Source organism: Vicugna pacos, chromosome 8 (genome assembly GCF_048564905.1).
Source record: "Vicugna pacos chromosome 8, VicPac4, whole genome shotgun sequence".
Taxonomy (NCBI): domain Eukaryota; kingdom Metazoa; phylum Chordata; class Mammalia; order Artiodactyla; family Camelidae; genus Vicugna; species Vicugna pacos.
Window position 1 is genome coordinate 63511523 of NC_132994.1, and position 15500 is coordinate 63527022.

The 15500-nt window shown below is 45.4% G+C and overlaps 1 protein-coding gene across 5 annotated transcripts in view; it reads left to right on the plus strand.

Annotated features, from left to right (window-relative positions):
* SASH1 (SAM and SH3 domain containing 1) overlaps positions 1–15500 on the plus strand; it is a 284505-nt gene that overhangs the window by 251823 nt on the left and 17182 nt on the right. For all 5 annotated transcript variants that reach the window (XM_072966006.1, XM_072966005.1, XM_072966008.1 and 2 more), the window contains 7 exons: positions 1784–2130; positions 7481–7555; positions 9039–9182; positions 12354–12489; positions 13279–13448; positions 14188–14397; positions 15207–15357. In XM_072966006.1, coding sequence (XP_072822107.1) covers positions 1784–2130; positions 7481–7555; positions 9039–9182; positions 12354–12489; positions 13279–13448; positions 14188–14397; positions 15207–15357 — 1233 coding nt within the window. The remainder of the gene's footprint in view (positions 1–1783; positions 2131–7480; positions 7556–9038; positions 9183–12353; positions 12490–13278; positions 13449–14187; positions 14398–15206; positions 15358–15500) is intronic.

Consider the following 15500-nt stretch of genomic DNA (forward strand, 5'->3'; position numbering starts at 1 on the left):
ATACAGAGTCCAGAAAATTTCCAGACCACTGCTGAGTGACAGGTTCTTAACTTCCTCACAGCCCCTTAAGACTAGGGGTAGATGAGGGCTTTTGTACAACTCCCTGGACACCTGGGCTCATTGTGAAGCCATGATCTGTGATTGGACTAGTTTCATAGAGAAGTCCGCTATCAGGCTGCCTCTGCCACCAGGCTGTGTGTCTTTTCTCGGCCCCATCACTTCATCCCAGAAGTGGAAGGTAGACTGTATCCAGAAGAGGCTGCCATTTGTACTTCCAACAATATAAGAACGCTTGGTCTCCATTCCATTTTAGTCAGGGTCCTGAGGAAGGAACAGGAAATGTTAGTGATAGTCACACACTGCTTCTGGTCTGGCCAACATCCATCAGAACCAGAGACTCTGCTTTTAAACCCCCCTAAAAACCCAGGAATAATTTGTGAGTGAATACGCTTGTGCTGCAGATAAGAACTTTGAACTGAATGTAGTTTTGAATCGCCTTCCTCACCACCATCTCCTTGACATCAATCTTGGGTATTTAATAGCAGCAGTTCTTTCTTTCTTTCTATTTGTAACTTTAATTCCCATCAGTTGGAAAAGGCAGAAACTTGAAATTTTAAAGGCCTGCTAGCAATCACTCATCTTTCCCCCATCCCGAGCAAGCTGGCGTCTCCCTTTATCTCTGACATTTAACCACACACTGGCACCCTCATCCCAGCTGGTATATTTAGTGCCATCCCTCTGTTCCAAGGAACTTTAAATTTTTTCCTCTTCACAATTCAGCTGGCGAAAGCTGCAGGGCTCAAAAGTTTCCTTATAATTAAAGGGACACAGCCAGTTAGGATCACTACACCCAGAGTTTGACCTACTTCTTTTCTCACATCTGTTCACATAACACACACAGAAAAGAGCTCAATTTTCCTGCCAGCAAGTCCAAACCTTTCCACTGGGCTCTGGAAGGCTTGGCTGAATACCTGGCTCGAGTGAAGGCTTCAAGAGCTGGAATCCTTGAGATGAAGTGGAACACTCCATGGGGCCGCCTGCGTGTCCAGGCCCTTAAATGCCCTTGCTTCGGAGCAGGGCCTGCGTTGATGGGAATGTCTGGCTTGGATCACCCAGTTCCCTCACTTTTTGTGTTTGGCTCGTCAAGTGGGAACCATTTGTCAATTGCATTTGCAAGCTACGACCCTTTATGGCGTTTCTGCACCCGAACTCTTCCCTTGGTGATTTAATTACTTAAATGGCATCTGTACCCATAAAAAAATCACTGTCAGCCACAAAGCATTCATCACACTTCTACCATAAAAAGCCAGCAAGACTCAACAGGAGGGCCTTTCAGGAGGGAGAACGATTCTGATTCTTTGCTTCTGAGGATTGCAGTTACAAACTGGAAAGGGTTATGATTATTAAATGCTAAGGAATGTTGTGCTAATTATGGCACTTAGAATTTCCAAATGGCATTTTTAATAGGTCTGTTAAGGTGTTTGGTCTGCAGAGATACTGAGAGAAGGAGAAAATACTTCCAAAACATTAAGCTTGTGCGAACCCATACATTTGCTCACTTTGATTATTTCCTTTTTTATATGCATTTATTTAAGCGGGAGCTGCGTTTGTGGAAAGTTTGTGATTGTTGGGAGGGGGATCACTGTGGTTGCTGTGTGGACTAGCTTATTTTTTTTTTGCAGGGTCATGGGGGCCTAAAGAGGACTCCACAAGAGTCTCCACAAGAGAATGCCGAGGTATGATTATGGGAGACGGTGACCCTGTCTGTGTTCATTCCCTCCAGGCGGTGACGAACAGGTGTTTGAGAATTCCCCGGTCCCGGATGAAAGGTCCGCCCTTTACTCTGGAGTGCACAAGAAGCCATTTTTCTTTGATGCCTCTCCTGAGAAACCTCCAGAAGATGATTCAGACTCTCTCACCACTTCTCCATCATCCAGCAGCCTGGACACCTGGGGGGCTGGCCGGAAGTTGGTCAAAACCTTCAGCAAAGGAGAGAGCCGGGGCCTGATCAAGCCCCACAGGAAGATGGGGACGTTCTTCTCCTACCCAGAAGAAGACAAGGCCCAGAAGGTGTCCCGCTCCCTCACCGAGGGGGAGATGAAGAAGGGTCTCGGGTCCCTGAGCCACGGGGTAAGTACCGATGGGGTTTGCTTCTATGACAGCCACCGTCGTCGGCACCACCTTCTGGTGTCCCTGGAGGAGGTTCAGAGCGTCCGGAAGCAGATCCGCTTGAAGAAAACGGATACTAATTATTCATGTTCCAGAGCTTTTCTCTGCCAGCGTCCCTCCAGAAAAGGCATTAACAGCAGCACCTGCGACCTGCCGCTGCTCCGGCAGAAACCCAAGGGGGGCGGGGGCTGCGGCGCGCCCGGCCGGAGGGGGCGCGGGCGCCCCTCCGTCAGCGAGTTCAATGTCACGTACGTGGTGGAGCGCAGCCTGTACAGCCACCTGAACCTGACCCAGCTAGTGCGCCCCGCCTCAGACAGGACGCTGAGCAAGGCTGAGAAGCAGGACCTGAGGCGGTGCTTGCTGGAGGAGGAGGAGGAGGCCAAGAGGAAGTGGGCCGCCACGGTGGACCGCTGTACTAAAAGGGTTCTCTTGAGAATCCACCAGAAGTCCGTGAGTCACCAAGATGGTCACGGGGATGGCCTTGTCATTTCTGTGATGTGCAGTCAAGCATTGTGGCCTTTCTTGCGTGGATCCCTCCTCGCCCCTTCTTGTGGTCCATTCCATCAGCACCTCAAATTCCTCATCTCCCTTTCCGTTAGGAATGTCTTCTCCTCCTTTCCCATTTGCCCTCTTGCCGGTTGCAGCTGTTCGATTTTTAATTAGAACTGAACATTGAAGCTGACCCAGAGAAGGGCTCCCAGATTACAGAAGTGGGGTCTGGCCTCCTTCTAGAAGGGGCAGTCTTGATTCCCAGCCACCAGGTCACTTGACCTCAGAGAAGCTGACTCAAAACACAAGGACATTCTGCCCTCGAAAGAGATGCTTCTTCTCCGAGTTAATTAGAACAGTAGGAAGCAGCTCGCGGCAGAGTGCCGTAAGCATCAGCACCAATTTGGTGATTTGAAAAACGTTGTAAAGTATATTTCTTTTATTACTAGGGACCAACAGAGAGTTCTTAAATCTAAAAGGGAAAAAAAGAGCTCATTTGTTTCACTTAAGAATATTTGATGTGCTTATCTTTTTAAACAAAAGCCTCAATATTTAGAAATATCTTCCACTGCTCCATAGATTTGAACATAGCAAGGAGTAAAGTACTTACTTTCAGATAAGAAAACGGTTTTCAGCTTTATTACTGAGTTATTAGAGACCTAGTAAAATTTGTTTTTCAGGTAAGACTTACATTAAACAAGAATATAGGTATTTTCTCCTGAAAGTCCTACCCAACTTTTAGTTTGCACAAGAGCCCATATAAAATGGTGCAGGGCAAGGAGGAACTGTGGGCTTGCCCGCCCTGCTGGCCCTTGGCACCCACCCCGCTTAATCCACTGGGGGCTGCTGGCCCGTCCCCTTGTGAAGGTGTGAAGGAATAGACTGCACTGCCGCTTCCTGTGGTGGAAGGAACTCCCAGAATTTCTTCACGTTCTTCCCCAGATGTAATTTAAATTCATGGTCAAGTTCTGCTTTTGTGGGAATGGAGGCTGATTGGCCAATGCCTTCTGTAATACGACTTTCTCTGTTCCGAAAGTATGCTTAGGTCCCTACCAGCCCTTAGGTTTCCAAATATTCCCACATGTGTTGCCTTTCTTGCTAGATAGATATTGCTTTCCTTTTTTTTCACATTCTTATAAATCTTGCAACACTTTTAGTATTATCAGTAACAGCGTTTCCTCTGGCTCTTTCTCCATCATGGCAACAGTTTCAGTTGGTTTTGTTTTGGTTGCATAACAGTTCTTTTTATCACTCATTCGTTCTGACCCACAGATCTTTTGTAAAATACTGTGGCGACCCAATCTTGGTTATCACTTGTTCATCTGGGCTCGTCTACCTCCGTACCTTTTGACGTGACCTTAATGGGTCAGATCCACCTCTTCTCTGTGAACCGATGACTCATCCCCATGAGTTGCAGCCACGTAACACTGAGAATTTTTCCAGTTGCGCGCCTTGAGTTGCTTATGTGCCCCCTCGTAATATTTATTGCCAGGTTAATGATATAACTTCATCAGGACCTTTTCTCTAGAAGTTATATTTCTAAGATTTGGACCATTTGCGGGCCATTGTGTGCACACTTCGGCCCGTGATTAATTCTTCATTGACATTGAGTATGGACATCTGGACAAGCATGTTTTCACATACCAATTTCTTCCCCCGTAAAAGTGGCACTCTGTAACCTCTGTGCCAAGTACGGGCCTGAGGCGGGATATTTTTATTTAAAGTCCTGTGAGCTTGAGGCAGTACTGGGCGGTTTTAATACCTGCTGAATTATGTGTTCAGTGCTAAATAAGAAATTTGCACATACCATTGCTTGTAAGTATAATTACACAATCAGGAAAACAAAATATAATTTTCTAATTATTCGGAGAACATGGGGGAAATAAGTGAACAACAGGAGGTTTTTTGTTTGTTTTGTTTATAAGGGATTGGGAGAATTTGGTTTGGTTAAAAAGTTTTTTCCATTCTTCTTGTCACATATCTTTCATTTTATTGAAAAGTATAGTTTCCTTTATTCTTCAACCTTGATCTTTTTGTCTTTCAAAAAATGCCATATTTGCTTGACGAAACCTCAGGGAAATGACAATGCTTTGTACTCACTGGAAACGGTCACTTGTCTTGCTTTTTTATTTGGTCATTCAGTTTTTGTGTGGGGGAACAGACATGCATGACGTTTTGGAATTTTGTCCATTTAAAAAAATCCAACCCCCCCCAAAACATGTTTTCAGCTGCATGACCATTCCATCGACTGGCTCTCCTCACCCACAAGCATCTATCTGAAGTGTTCTTTTCATTATCTGTACAGGAGATGTTTGAACTTGGAAGAACCTCATCTAGGCTTCATTTATGGTAGACCACCAAAGTCAAAGATTGGTTTACTTTCTTGTACTAGTCTGTCTACATTCTGTTATCTCTGTCGAAGTAGTGCTGCTTCGAGAACTCCCTGACAATACAGAAAAAGTTAAGAGATTCGTTCAAGTAGTGCTTGCTGTTAAATTTTGCTCATCCTCCATGAATAAAGAGGAATCTGTTCCAAATATCTTAGCCTATCACTGGGGGAGGTTTGAGTTGGTAGTTAAGAAAACCAGTCCACCCTTTACACTAAACTTTTTATTTTAGGAAGAAATGCAGGCACGCATGCATAGGAAGACATAAATGAGCTTCTAATTTATTGCAGTTATAGTTTCCACATAAATTCTTTGTCAGTTATTTCATATGCATCAGAAATAACATTCTGGGCTCCAGAGCTGCAGTGGAGGCTGGAATTCAAAGCGGGGAAGAATGAAAGTCATAAAATGATGAGGCATCTGGACGCCATACTGTGTCTGCAGAGCCCTGAGTCACAGGAAAGAAACTTGAATAAAATGACTGCCTTTGCAAAAAATGAGAAAATTTATTTGACATTTTAAGCTGGAAAGGGAAAGTTAAAGTTAAAAATTAGACTTGAGAGATAGTTGTAACGTTGCTTGCAGATTAGGGGATTTGGTGAGTGCTTTTGTATACAGAGGTCTTTCTCTTTGTTAGGTCCAGTTACATTGACTGTAAGAGAAATCAGATTGTCCACTGATGTTTCATGTAAAATTAGAATAACATGCATCGGAAACTGTGTCCACAGTCGGTTATTCAAAACAGCAGCCACAGCTTTGATGCGGGGGAATAACAGCTGTGTGATGTCCTGAATGCTGGGCATCCCGACCTGCCTCCCTTCACGCTTCTGCATCTCCTGCCTGGCCTTTCCCTCTGCCACACCTGCCATCTCTCTCTTTTTTGGCCCGTTCCTGGGATTGCCCTGGTTTGACAGTGGAAGCTTCCAAAATGTAAGGCCCAGAACTAAGCTCCAGTTCTTCGTTTGTGTCTTTAGAAAATTGACTAAGCCTAAACTTCAGTATAACCGTTGTCAGGGCAAGCTACCAACTTCTCAGTGTCATGTTCACGAAAAGTCATGGAAGAAACTAACATCCTCAGTGTATCTGCTTTCTGTGGGGCCTTGGTACTACGAGTCTCAGATACAGGATAGAGAGTATTTCACTAATGAAGAAAGGAAAGCTCAAGAGAGTTTACATACCTTACCTGTAGTCACACAGCAAGTTAAGTGGCAGAACCAGGAATTGGATTTCTATCTGTGTGATTCCAAAAACCTAAGCGTTTAAGGATGTTTCCACTTGCTCAGTTCTGTTAATACACGTATCTGAGGTGTGATTTCACATAAGCGATGTCTGTAGTATACATTGTGCTTTTTCTGTTCATGTCCTCCATTTAATAGCTGTTAGCTAGAGGGTTGTGAGAAACAAGTAATACAGAATATTGGAACCCAAATCTGTTATTCAAATTTTATTACCAATTGCTTAAAAAAAATCAGTTGCAGCAAAAATCAGTGTGTCTTGAGTGCCTCCATTTTCTTAAAGATTTGGGAGGTTTGTGGGGGGAAGTGGTCCTTGAGTAGCTTTTGCTAGAAAAACAGCAGAGAATTCAAACCAAGTTCTGGAAACATAAAAGCACAGGAACCAGCAGTTCCATAAAATTTGAAACCAACTGAAAGGATAATAAAGTTTTCATTCTTTATACCGTCAGTATTCCTCCCACTGAAATTGAGGAAGTGTGGTCAGAAACAGTCACAGAATCACCCTTTTTCTTTTTAGGCAAATGTGGTCTCTTGACTTCATACACTCTGAGGAAAAGGGTCGTAAGTTGGACAGTTAGATAGGAAAGTTATCAGCATTTTTGGCTAGGTCAGGGAAGCAATGAGTGAGTAATCCTCTTGGCTTGATTGGACTCTACTGTAAACATAACCTTTCTCCCTCCATCTCAGCGGTTTAAAACTAAACAAAAGAAGAGTCTGTTGGGAAAGCCTGCTGTCGGTGGCAGGGCTATGTAGGACTTCAGATCTGGGTTTCAAAGACCACTCTGAGCACATAATACATGTTTCCTCATTCTCACTACTGGATGCAGCCAATAGTAAGGGGGCTGGAAGGGAAGTTCTGTTGCTAAGAGACAGGGAATCTTAGAGCATTTAACACATGTGTAAGTTTGGGGTTTTGTTTTTATTTTTATTTTAATCAGTTGGTTCTCGCGTATTAAGGGGATTCTGAACCTCTGGTGGAGGCAACGGTTCCACTGGCCCGTGGAAGGGCAACATGAGTGACGTCTCCTTAGAACATGAATCATGTATTTTTTTCTTCATCATTTCTCGTTTCTTACTTTCATCCCGTAACACATTGTGATTCAGTGACGTTCTGCAAACGGGAACTGTGTTGGGTTGGTGCACTTCTGGCCGCCTGAGGCGTAACTGGATTATTCCTGCTCTGCCCTCCCCTTTCCACAGAGAACCTGCAGTTTTGGAGGATTTGACTTGACAAATCGTTCTCTGCACATAGGCAGTCATAATTCTGACCCAATGGTGAGTATGCAGCAGACGGAAAGCCAGAGGTTTGGGTTCAAGTGATGTGTTGCCATAGTTTCACATTTGGTATCTTTGAGGACTGATACCTTTTCCTTGGGGATCCGAAATCACCTTTGGAGAGAAGTCCTATTTCAGCCACCATCTTAAGGACTCTTCTCTGTTCCACGTGGAGTGAATGGTGACCACCTGTGGCCTCCATCTCTTTCCCTGTGGGAGCACCAGTTCTTTAATGCCTTGGCTTCCAGGTTTCTTCAGGTCACAAATCCAGATGAGTTTGGTTTCCATGGTCTTAGGCATTTGTGCACACGGGCTTTTTGTTCACATCAGTTGCAAGTGCACATGACCATTGGTCACGCACAGGTAGTGCCACAGATGGAGCCCTGTGATTCGGGTTCCAAGACTATGTGCCAGCATTTCTGAAAACCAGCCTTATCATGGGCCAAGTGCGTAGCCTTGGACTCCGCCTAGGTCTTTCTGATCTGGGGTCTCCTGAAATGAACCCAGTTCCCTTGGGGCCAAAGCAAACCAGACTGCTTGAGGGCCAAGGTTACTGCCTCCTCAGACCTGCCTCCAGATCGCAGCCTGGGGATGGGCCCCGGTGTGGTGTACAGTTTCTGCTTCCTACCGTTTACTCTCTGGGGTCCTAAGGATATAGGTGAGTTTTCCATATAGTCTTGTTTTCCCTTTGTGCATTTTGTCATGAGACTGTGAAATTAGAATTCTGAGCTTTATATTTGTTTATACAAATGATCATGCGTCAGCTAAAGCACCCATCTGTTTGAAGTGTGAGAATCTCCTGGAATAATAAAACTGTTTTATTTGGATATCAAATTTTATTGATTCGCAAACCAGTGATTTTATGTGGTCAGTCTTTTAAAAACTGAAAGTTTTTTTCCCCCTCCTCAGAGGAAATTTTTTTTCAATGCAAAATAGATTGAGAAGTGACCACAGTCCAACTTGTTCAGAAAAGGAAATTTACATGCTTTCGGGAGCTGACCACACGAAGTGCTGCAGTATTATAAATCTGATCAGATGCTGGACGTCTAATGATTGACATTTGCCGTTTGGTTCTTACCACTTCCCTAGGGTGATTCAGTAGTATTACCCTGCTCTTCTTCCCTGCTGCTGGGATTCAGTGAACAGTGGCTCGTCTGCATCACTTTTTACTGATGAAATACAGTCCCCTTAGATATTTTAAATGGTGGGAAAAGATATAATAGGAGAAGGATATCCTAAGATTAAATAAAATAAAATGACTTACATCCCACTTTAAATAAACAAAAGCCCTTTAGTCAGTAGCTTTTAATTTTTAATCGAAAAGATAAATAACACAGCACTGAGTTAACATAGAAAAATGTGAAGATCCTGAGGCGGGCCAACGTTTTTCTGAGACGCAGAACATTCATGGTTTGAATAATAAAACCTGTTTGGGGGCTGCATTTTCTGTGATTAAAGATACTTACAACATTTTGTTTTACAGGGTAAAGAGGGGGATTTTGTGTACAAAGAAGTAATCAAATCACCCACTGCCTCCCGCATCTCTCTTGGAAAAAAGGTGAAATCAGTGAAAGAGACAATGAGGAAGAGAATGTCTAAAAAATACAGCAGCTCTGTCTCTGAGCAGGTACGTGACAGCTAAGCAGAAAGCCCCGTTGGTTCTCCCTGACAACAAGGAAAGCTGAGGGTGGTCAGTCTGAGATTTTAAAAAGCTGCTAAATACATTCATTGGTGTTAGCCAATCCCCAGACCATGCTTAGTTTATGTAGACAAACATTGGATTCAGCAAATGTTTCTTAAGCACTTAGGGTCATCCGAGCACCATGCTCAGTGCTGGGAATACAAAGCAAGGGCCTGCTATCTACCTACTGATGAGAGGAAAGACCGACATGTCAATAAATGATTGTTCTTTAGTGCCTTAAGCACTGAAAATGAGACCACAGAGGAATGGTTTTTTATTTTCTAAAATATCCCTTGTTCCAAAGTGGATGTCACCAGAATCAAACCTAAAAAAGACACTCAAGTTTTCTTAGACAGCAGACTTTTTAAATAAATGTAGCATAAGTTGTTCTAGAAGCACAGAGCAAACTCAGAAAGTGCTTCCTGGCTACAGGACTTACATAATCACCATGTTTCTGCGGGGGTGTTTTCACCGACTAGCCCCATCTGCAGCTGTTGAGATACCACAGAACTGACGCCCCCGCCCTGCTTCCCCGCTTTTATAATTTCGTCTCTAGGAACATGACCAGTTTGTATGGGTGGAGGAAATAAAGACATTTGGAAAGCTGGGCCTTGAGGTAATTTTGATTAGATTTTCAAAACACTCTCCTCTGGCACCTTTATAGTATTCATTCTGTAGTTTGTTGAAGTCCCTGTGTGTGAACTGGTTACTTGAAATATGTAGGTAATGCTGTTATCTGACAAGTAAAATAGCAGGGAAAGCAGACATTTTTGCTCAGCTGCTGCCCTCTGGTGGACATAGTTAAGAACCAAGTATCCCCGTGTTTGAATCTCTGAACACCAGCAAGCCAGCCTCCCGCACTGTGATTCAAACAAAGCCTGCACATTTTCAGTTTGTTACAGTGGTTCTTGCAGGCTGTGGTAGGGGGTGGTTTTGCTTTCCCACCAACCGCAGGGCATTGGCTGGGGGCATTTTTGATAGTTGCAGCAAGGTTGGGGTGGTGTTGGGTGCTACTGGCACCTAGTGGATAGAGGTCAGGGATGCATCTTATAAAGCACAGGACAGCCCCCCACAGCAAAGAATTAGCCATGCAAAATGCCGACAGTGTTCAGGCTGAGAAATAGTGGCTTGTTAGACCCACAGGGAAGTCTGGGCAGCCTCCAGTATCTCTTCTCCATGACTGTTGTCCCTTTGGGTGTGGGAGCAATGGTGATTCTATATATCTGCCCAGCAATGAAGCAAACTGTGCTCTCCTATGAAGTAGACATGCCAGCGAAAGCAGTGCCACAAATTTATAGCACTTTATTTAGCTGGCTTTTCCCCCAAACTCAAACATCCACTAAAAGCTTTTGTAAACTTACATTCCTAGGGTTTTTCTGCTTTATGGATCATGAGCGTAGAACTCCAATGTAATTTTGAGCATTTTTCTATAATTTTACCACTATTTAGATGTCTTATATTTTTAGTTCTTTTTTTTTTTAAAGCAGACATTTCACAGAAGAAAAAAAAATTAAGTCATTCTAATGCTTTTTAGAGAGAGGAAATTAATGTTGTAAGGCTTTCTTTTTTTTTCCCCCCTAACTTTTTAGTAAATATACCAACTATTCTGATAAGGATTTTTCTCTGCTCTGTCCCTACTATATGCCCAGCGTCTGGAATAGTATCTGTTCTCATAGACAGTCAATAAGTATGTGATGAATAAATTAATAATTTTTTAAAGTATTTGTGAACATATAGCATCAGAGATGTATGTTTCATATTGCTGTCTTTCAAAGGCATTTGAAAAAGACTTTAATTGGAAAGGTGGCTTATTTTATGATTCAAAAGTAGGCGTGAAAACCTGCTCAGGAATTCATCCTTTGCCGCTTCAGCAACTTCCTGGTAATGCACTCTGTTTGCAGTCGTTGAGGTTGTTTGCTTGCTTTCCTTAAATGTAAAGCAGAAATGTGTTTTGAATCAGAAGCTGCCCTTACTATTGTCCTTAAAAGTCTGCAGGGCCCCGCAGAACCTCGTCACAGCCCTTCTGATGATTCGGCACTATGCAAATAACAGGTTTCCTTTAGACAGTTTTGTGCTCCTGTGGTGGTGTAATATGCCAGAGAGGTTTCACTCTGGGCAAGTCAACCATTCTGACTGCAGGCTTTTGAAAGTGTGGTATTGTCCGTCTGTATAGTGCCACGAATCAAACAACTGTGCTGTAGTCACATGTGTAAATGAGGGGCTGCCCAGCTAAGGATATGGTAGTTACCCCCAAAATGAGAAGTCGTGCTGGGTCACTGATGTCAGTATTCTGATCTGAAAGCTTTTCCCTAACGATACACAAAAGAAGTGAAAGAAGCTAAAATCACAGGGTGGCTTATGGAAATTGTATTATAGACAGGAAAGAGGTATGCTTGCTGTACAGTTGACCCTTGAACAGCACAGGTTTGAATTGCACTGGTCCAGTTATAGATGGATAATACCATAGTGCACACAATCCGTGGTTGTTTGAGTCCCCAGATGAGGAACCACAGATCAGGGGCTCCAACTAAAAGTTACACTCGGATTTTTGACTGCAAAGAGGGTCGGCACCCCTAGCCCCCATGTTGTTCAAGGGCCACCTGTGTATCTGGATCCTAAGTTGGTATTTTATTAGCTAATTTCAATAATCTGTCTTAAGTAGACATATAAGAATTTGGCTTTTTTTTTTTAAACAAGGAATACATTTATTTTAAAGTATAAATATTTCCCTTCAAATAGATTGAATACTTTCTGGTAAAACATCCAGATAGTACATTACTAGTGGATTGTATTTGATCTACATTTGAAGTCCAGCTTTATTACTGGACTGGGGAGCAGGCTGATGGTCTTTAAGCATTAAACGCCATGTTTTGTCTACAAGGTAGATAGTTTTTCAAGAATATCTATTTGAGCATGGAAAATAATTTTTGAGTGTTTAAATAGTTACACGAGCCACAACTTTAAGATGAAGCAAGGATACAGATGAAAAAGGAGTATAGTGGGTAAAGACGGGGTATACAGATGGATTTGATTGATGTCATTGAGGGCTGAATTGCTGTGAATTTCACAAGGACACCTGCCCACTCTGATAACATAGTTTGTCGAAACCCATTGCAGGATTCGGGCCTTGATGGGATGCCTGGCTCCCCTCCGTCCTCTCAACCTGACAGCGAGCACGTGGACAAGCCCAAGCTCAAAGCCGGAGGTTCTGTGGAGAGTCTGCGGAGCTCGCTGAGCGGGCAGAGCTCGATGAGTACGTCTCGTTGGTAACCACAGATGATTTCCTCCGAGTCAAAACCTGACTTCCACCAAATGTCAGGTTCAGGCAATTTAAAGATAAATAAGACCAAGTTCCGACCCTTAGGGAGCTGTTACAGAGACAGGCCTGACCCCAGAGTCCTGTTTGTTCGGTAGCAGATGCACAACAGTGGCACCAAAGAGTGGGTGATGAATTTTGGTCGGAGAAAAGAGGGAAAGCACGTCAGAGGAAGAACTGGAGAATGGAGAGGAATGGGTCGAGGGGAAAGGCTCACGAAGGTGGCCAACAAAACAAGAGAATTACTGATGTCATGGGATCGAAGGCTGTTCAACCGCTCCCCGTCCAACGGTGGTATCGGCCGAACGCCGTAGGGAAAGAGACCAAGTTTAAACCCACAGCTTTCAAAGTACTTGGCCTTGGGCAAATTACTTGGCCTCTCTGGGTTTCCTCATGTGTAAAATGGGGAAAAGATAGTCTGCCTGACAAATGGGAGGTTTCGCACGTTAGGGGCTGGCGACGTCCTCCTCCAGGAGGTCTCCCGGATTCCGCGGTCATAAAGATAACTTGCTGGAGTCCCCTGTCCAATGAGGGGCTTGACTGGGGAGAACAGTCAGAGAGCTGGGAGCTTCCCCCGGACTCTGCTCTGGTCCTGATGTCTGGCTGTGGCTCGTGACTTCCCTCCTCTGGCCCTTGCTTTCCTAATCTCTGCTGCCTCCTGTGCCCTTCCGCTTTGCTGTGCGGGAGTCTGTAGTTACCCGTGTTCTTCCTGTTTTCCCTGTACAGGTGGTCAAACAGTGAGCACCACAGATTCCTCCACCAGTAACAGGGAGAGCGTCAAGTCAGAAGACGGTGATGACGAGGAGCCCCCCTACCGGGGCCCCTTCTGTGGGCGCGCCAGGGTGCACACCGACTTCACACCCAGCCCCTATGACACAGACTCGCTCAAGCTCAAGGTGTGTGTCTGCCTGGCCTCCGTGCCGTGACACCTGGCTCTTTGTTCCCATAAGAGGTGTTCTTTTCTCTCTGCTGTTGAATGTTAGGCTGTTCTGGTGCAAACTGGCCAGGGTCTCTGCTACCTTGATAAACCGGGCTCTTCTAAGAGTGAAAAACAAAGCAGAGAATCGGCCAGCATTTGGGGGTAGAGGTGGGTCTCCTGTTAATCCTCTGTTGTCACCACTTCATCCCCTGGCCCTGTCCTCTGATCTCCGCTTCCCTCCACGATCCCTTTGCCCTCCCCGCCTTTAGTCTCTGTGCTCTCCCTACTGACAGAACATGACTGGCTTCTCTGTGATCAGTGGCATTCGTACGAGACAAATGGAGTTCCACAGAATGTGTGAAGTGAGTATAGGACAGGGATTGCCACTGATACCTGATTGGTGGGACAGTCTTTCTCTAAGAAGTAGGAGCTCTCTGGGCGAGGGCAAGGGCATTCAGAGAGCCAGGTGCCCACCTAGCCGCGAGCACTGGGAAGGACCTCAGACACACTGTCCTGTGGTGCAAGAGGAATCCAGTAAGGTCAGGCATGTCCTGTCTGGCCCTCTGCCAGGCTCCCAGTCGTATAAGGTGACTCGTGGAACCCTGATTCTGGCCCTCATAGTGTCTTCACATCCACACGATTAACACTTCTGACTGACTGATGGCTCACGCGTGGAAATGTACCTAATGGAAAGATGTTTGTTTCCTGGGCCTCAGAAAGGAGACGTCATCGATATAATCAGCAAACCCCCCATGGGCACCTGGATGGGCCTGTTGAACAACAAGGTGGGCACGTTCAAGTTCATCTACGTGGACGTGCTCAGCGAGGAAGAGGAGAAGCCCAAGCGCCCCACCAGGAGGAGGAGGAAAGGAAGACCCCCCCAGCCCAAGTCGGTGGAGGATCTCCTCGATCGCATCAACCTCAAAGTCAGTTCTGTCCTCTTGTGGCCCACGTGACCCCACACTACCTCCTCCTTCCAAACTGAGCGAGCAGGGGCACTTTCAGGGAAGGATAGGGGTGACCTGCGTCATCCAGCAGGGGCGGCCTGTGGCTCTGATGTGTCCGCATGACCCTACAGAAGGCGTTGCCGGCACTGTAATGCTGCCCTTGACCTCCGCTGGCGGCAACGGCATAAACCCCGGGTCAGAATTTGCGCCTAGTCCAAACAGCAGCCTCCACAGAGCGGTGAGCTTTGAGCTACTACTTGGAAAGGCTGTAAGAACAAACTCCTGGCTCCCTGGTTGGCTTCACAGAGGCCATGAGGGGTCTCCCTTCCCTCCTCTCTCCCACCATTACTCCCAGCACCTGTTACGGTGGGTCTACAGGGTGGATTCTGTTTTCTTGCAAAACTGCCTTGCTCCCAAGGAAGTCACAGGTCTATCTGAGCTGGATTCCAGTAGCTCTAAATGAAAGAAGAGTCTCCTCCACTGAGCCCTGGGTGCTGTTACAGGCGTCAGTTCGTAGCAAGGGCGCAATTGACACGCAAGCCAGTGGAGTCCATCTCAGCCTGCAAAGTACATCTTCTTAATCCGTGATTAGTTCAGGGCCCTGTCTGCCTGCTAAGCTGTAGGACCGGGGAGGCACAGAACGTGTTACAAAGGATCCTTAATAACTTTTCTATTAGCATCAGAATGGCTATGGAAAAAGAGTTTAGGGGTTTGAGGCTGGTTTTTTGGGTCATGGATCACATGGCTGGGCCTGCTGACTGACTTCTGTCCTCTGTCCCTCCTCACAGGAGCACATGCCCACTTTCCTGTTCAATGGCTATGAAGATCTGGACACCTTTAAGCTCCTGGAGGAGGAAGACTTGGACGAGTTAAATATCAGGGACCCAGAACACAGAGCTGTTCTCTTGACAGCAGTGGAGCTGTTACAGGAATATGACAGTAAGTCCCTCCCAGCACAGGGGTGTTCACTGTTGGAGCAGCCACGTGCTCAGGTCACCAGCAGGTGTCCCATAAGCAACTAGCATATGCTTAGGTCCCTGGAGTCACTCGCTGGATCCTGCTCTTTCCAAAGCCAAGGTCAA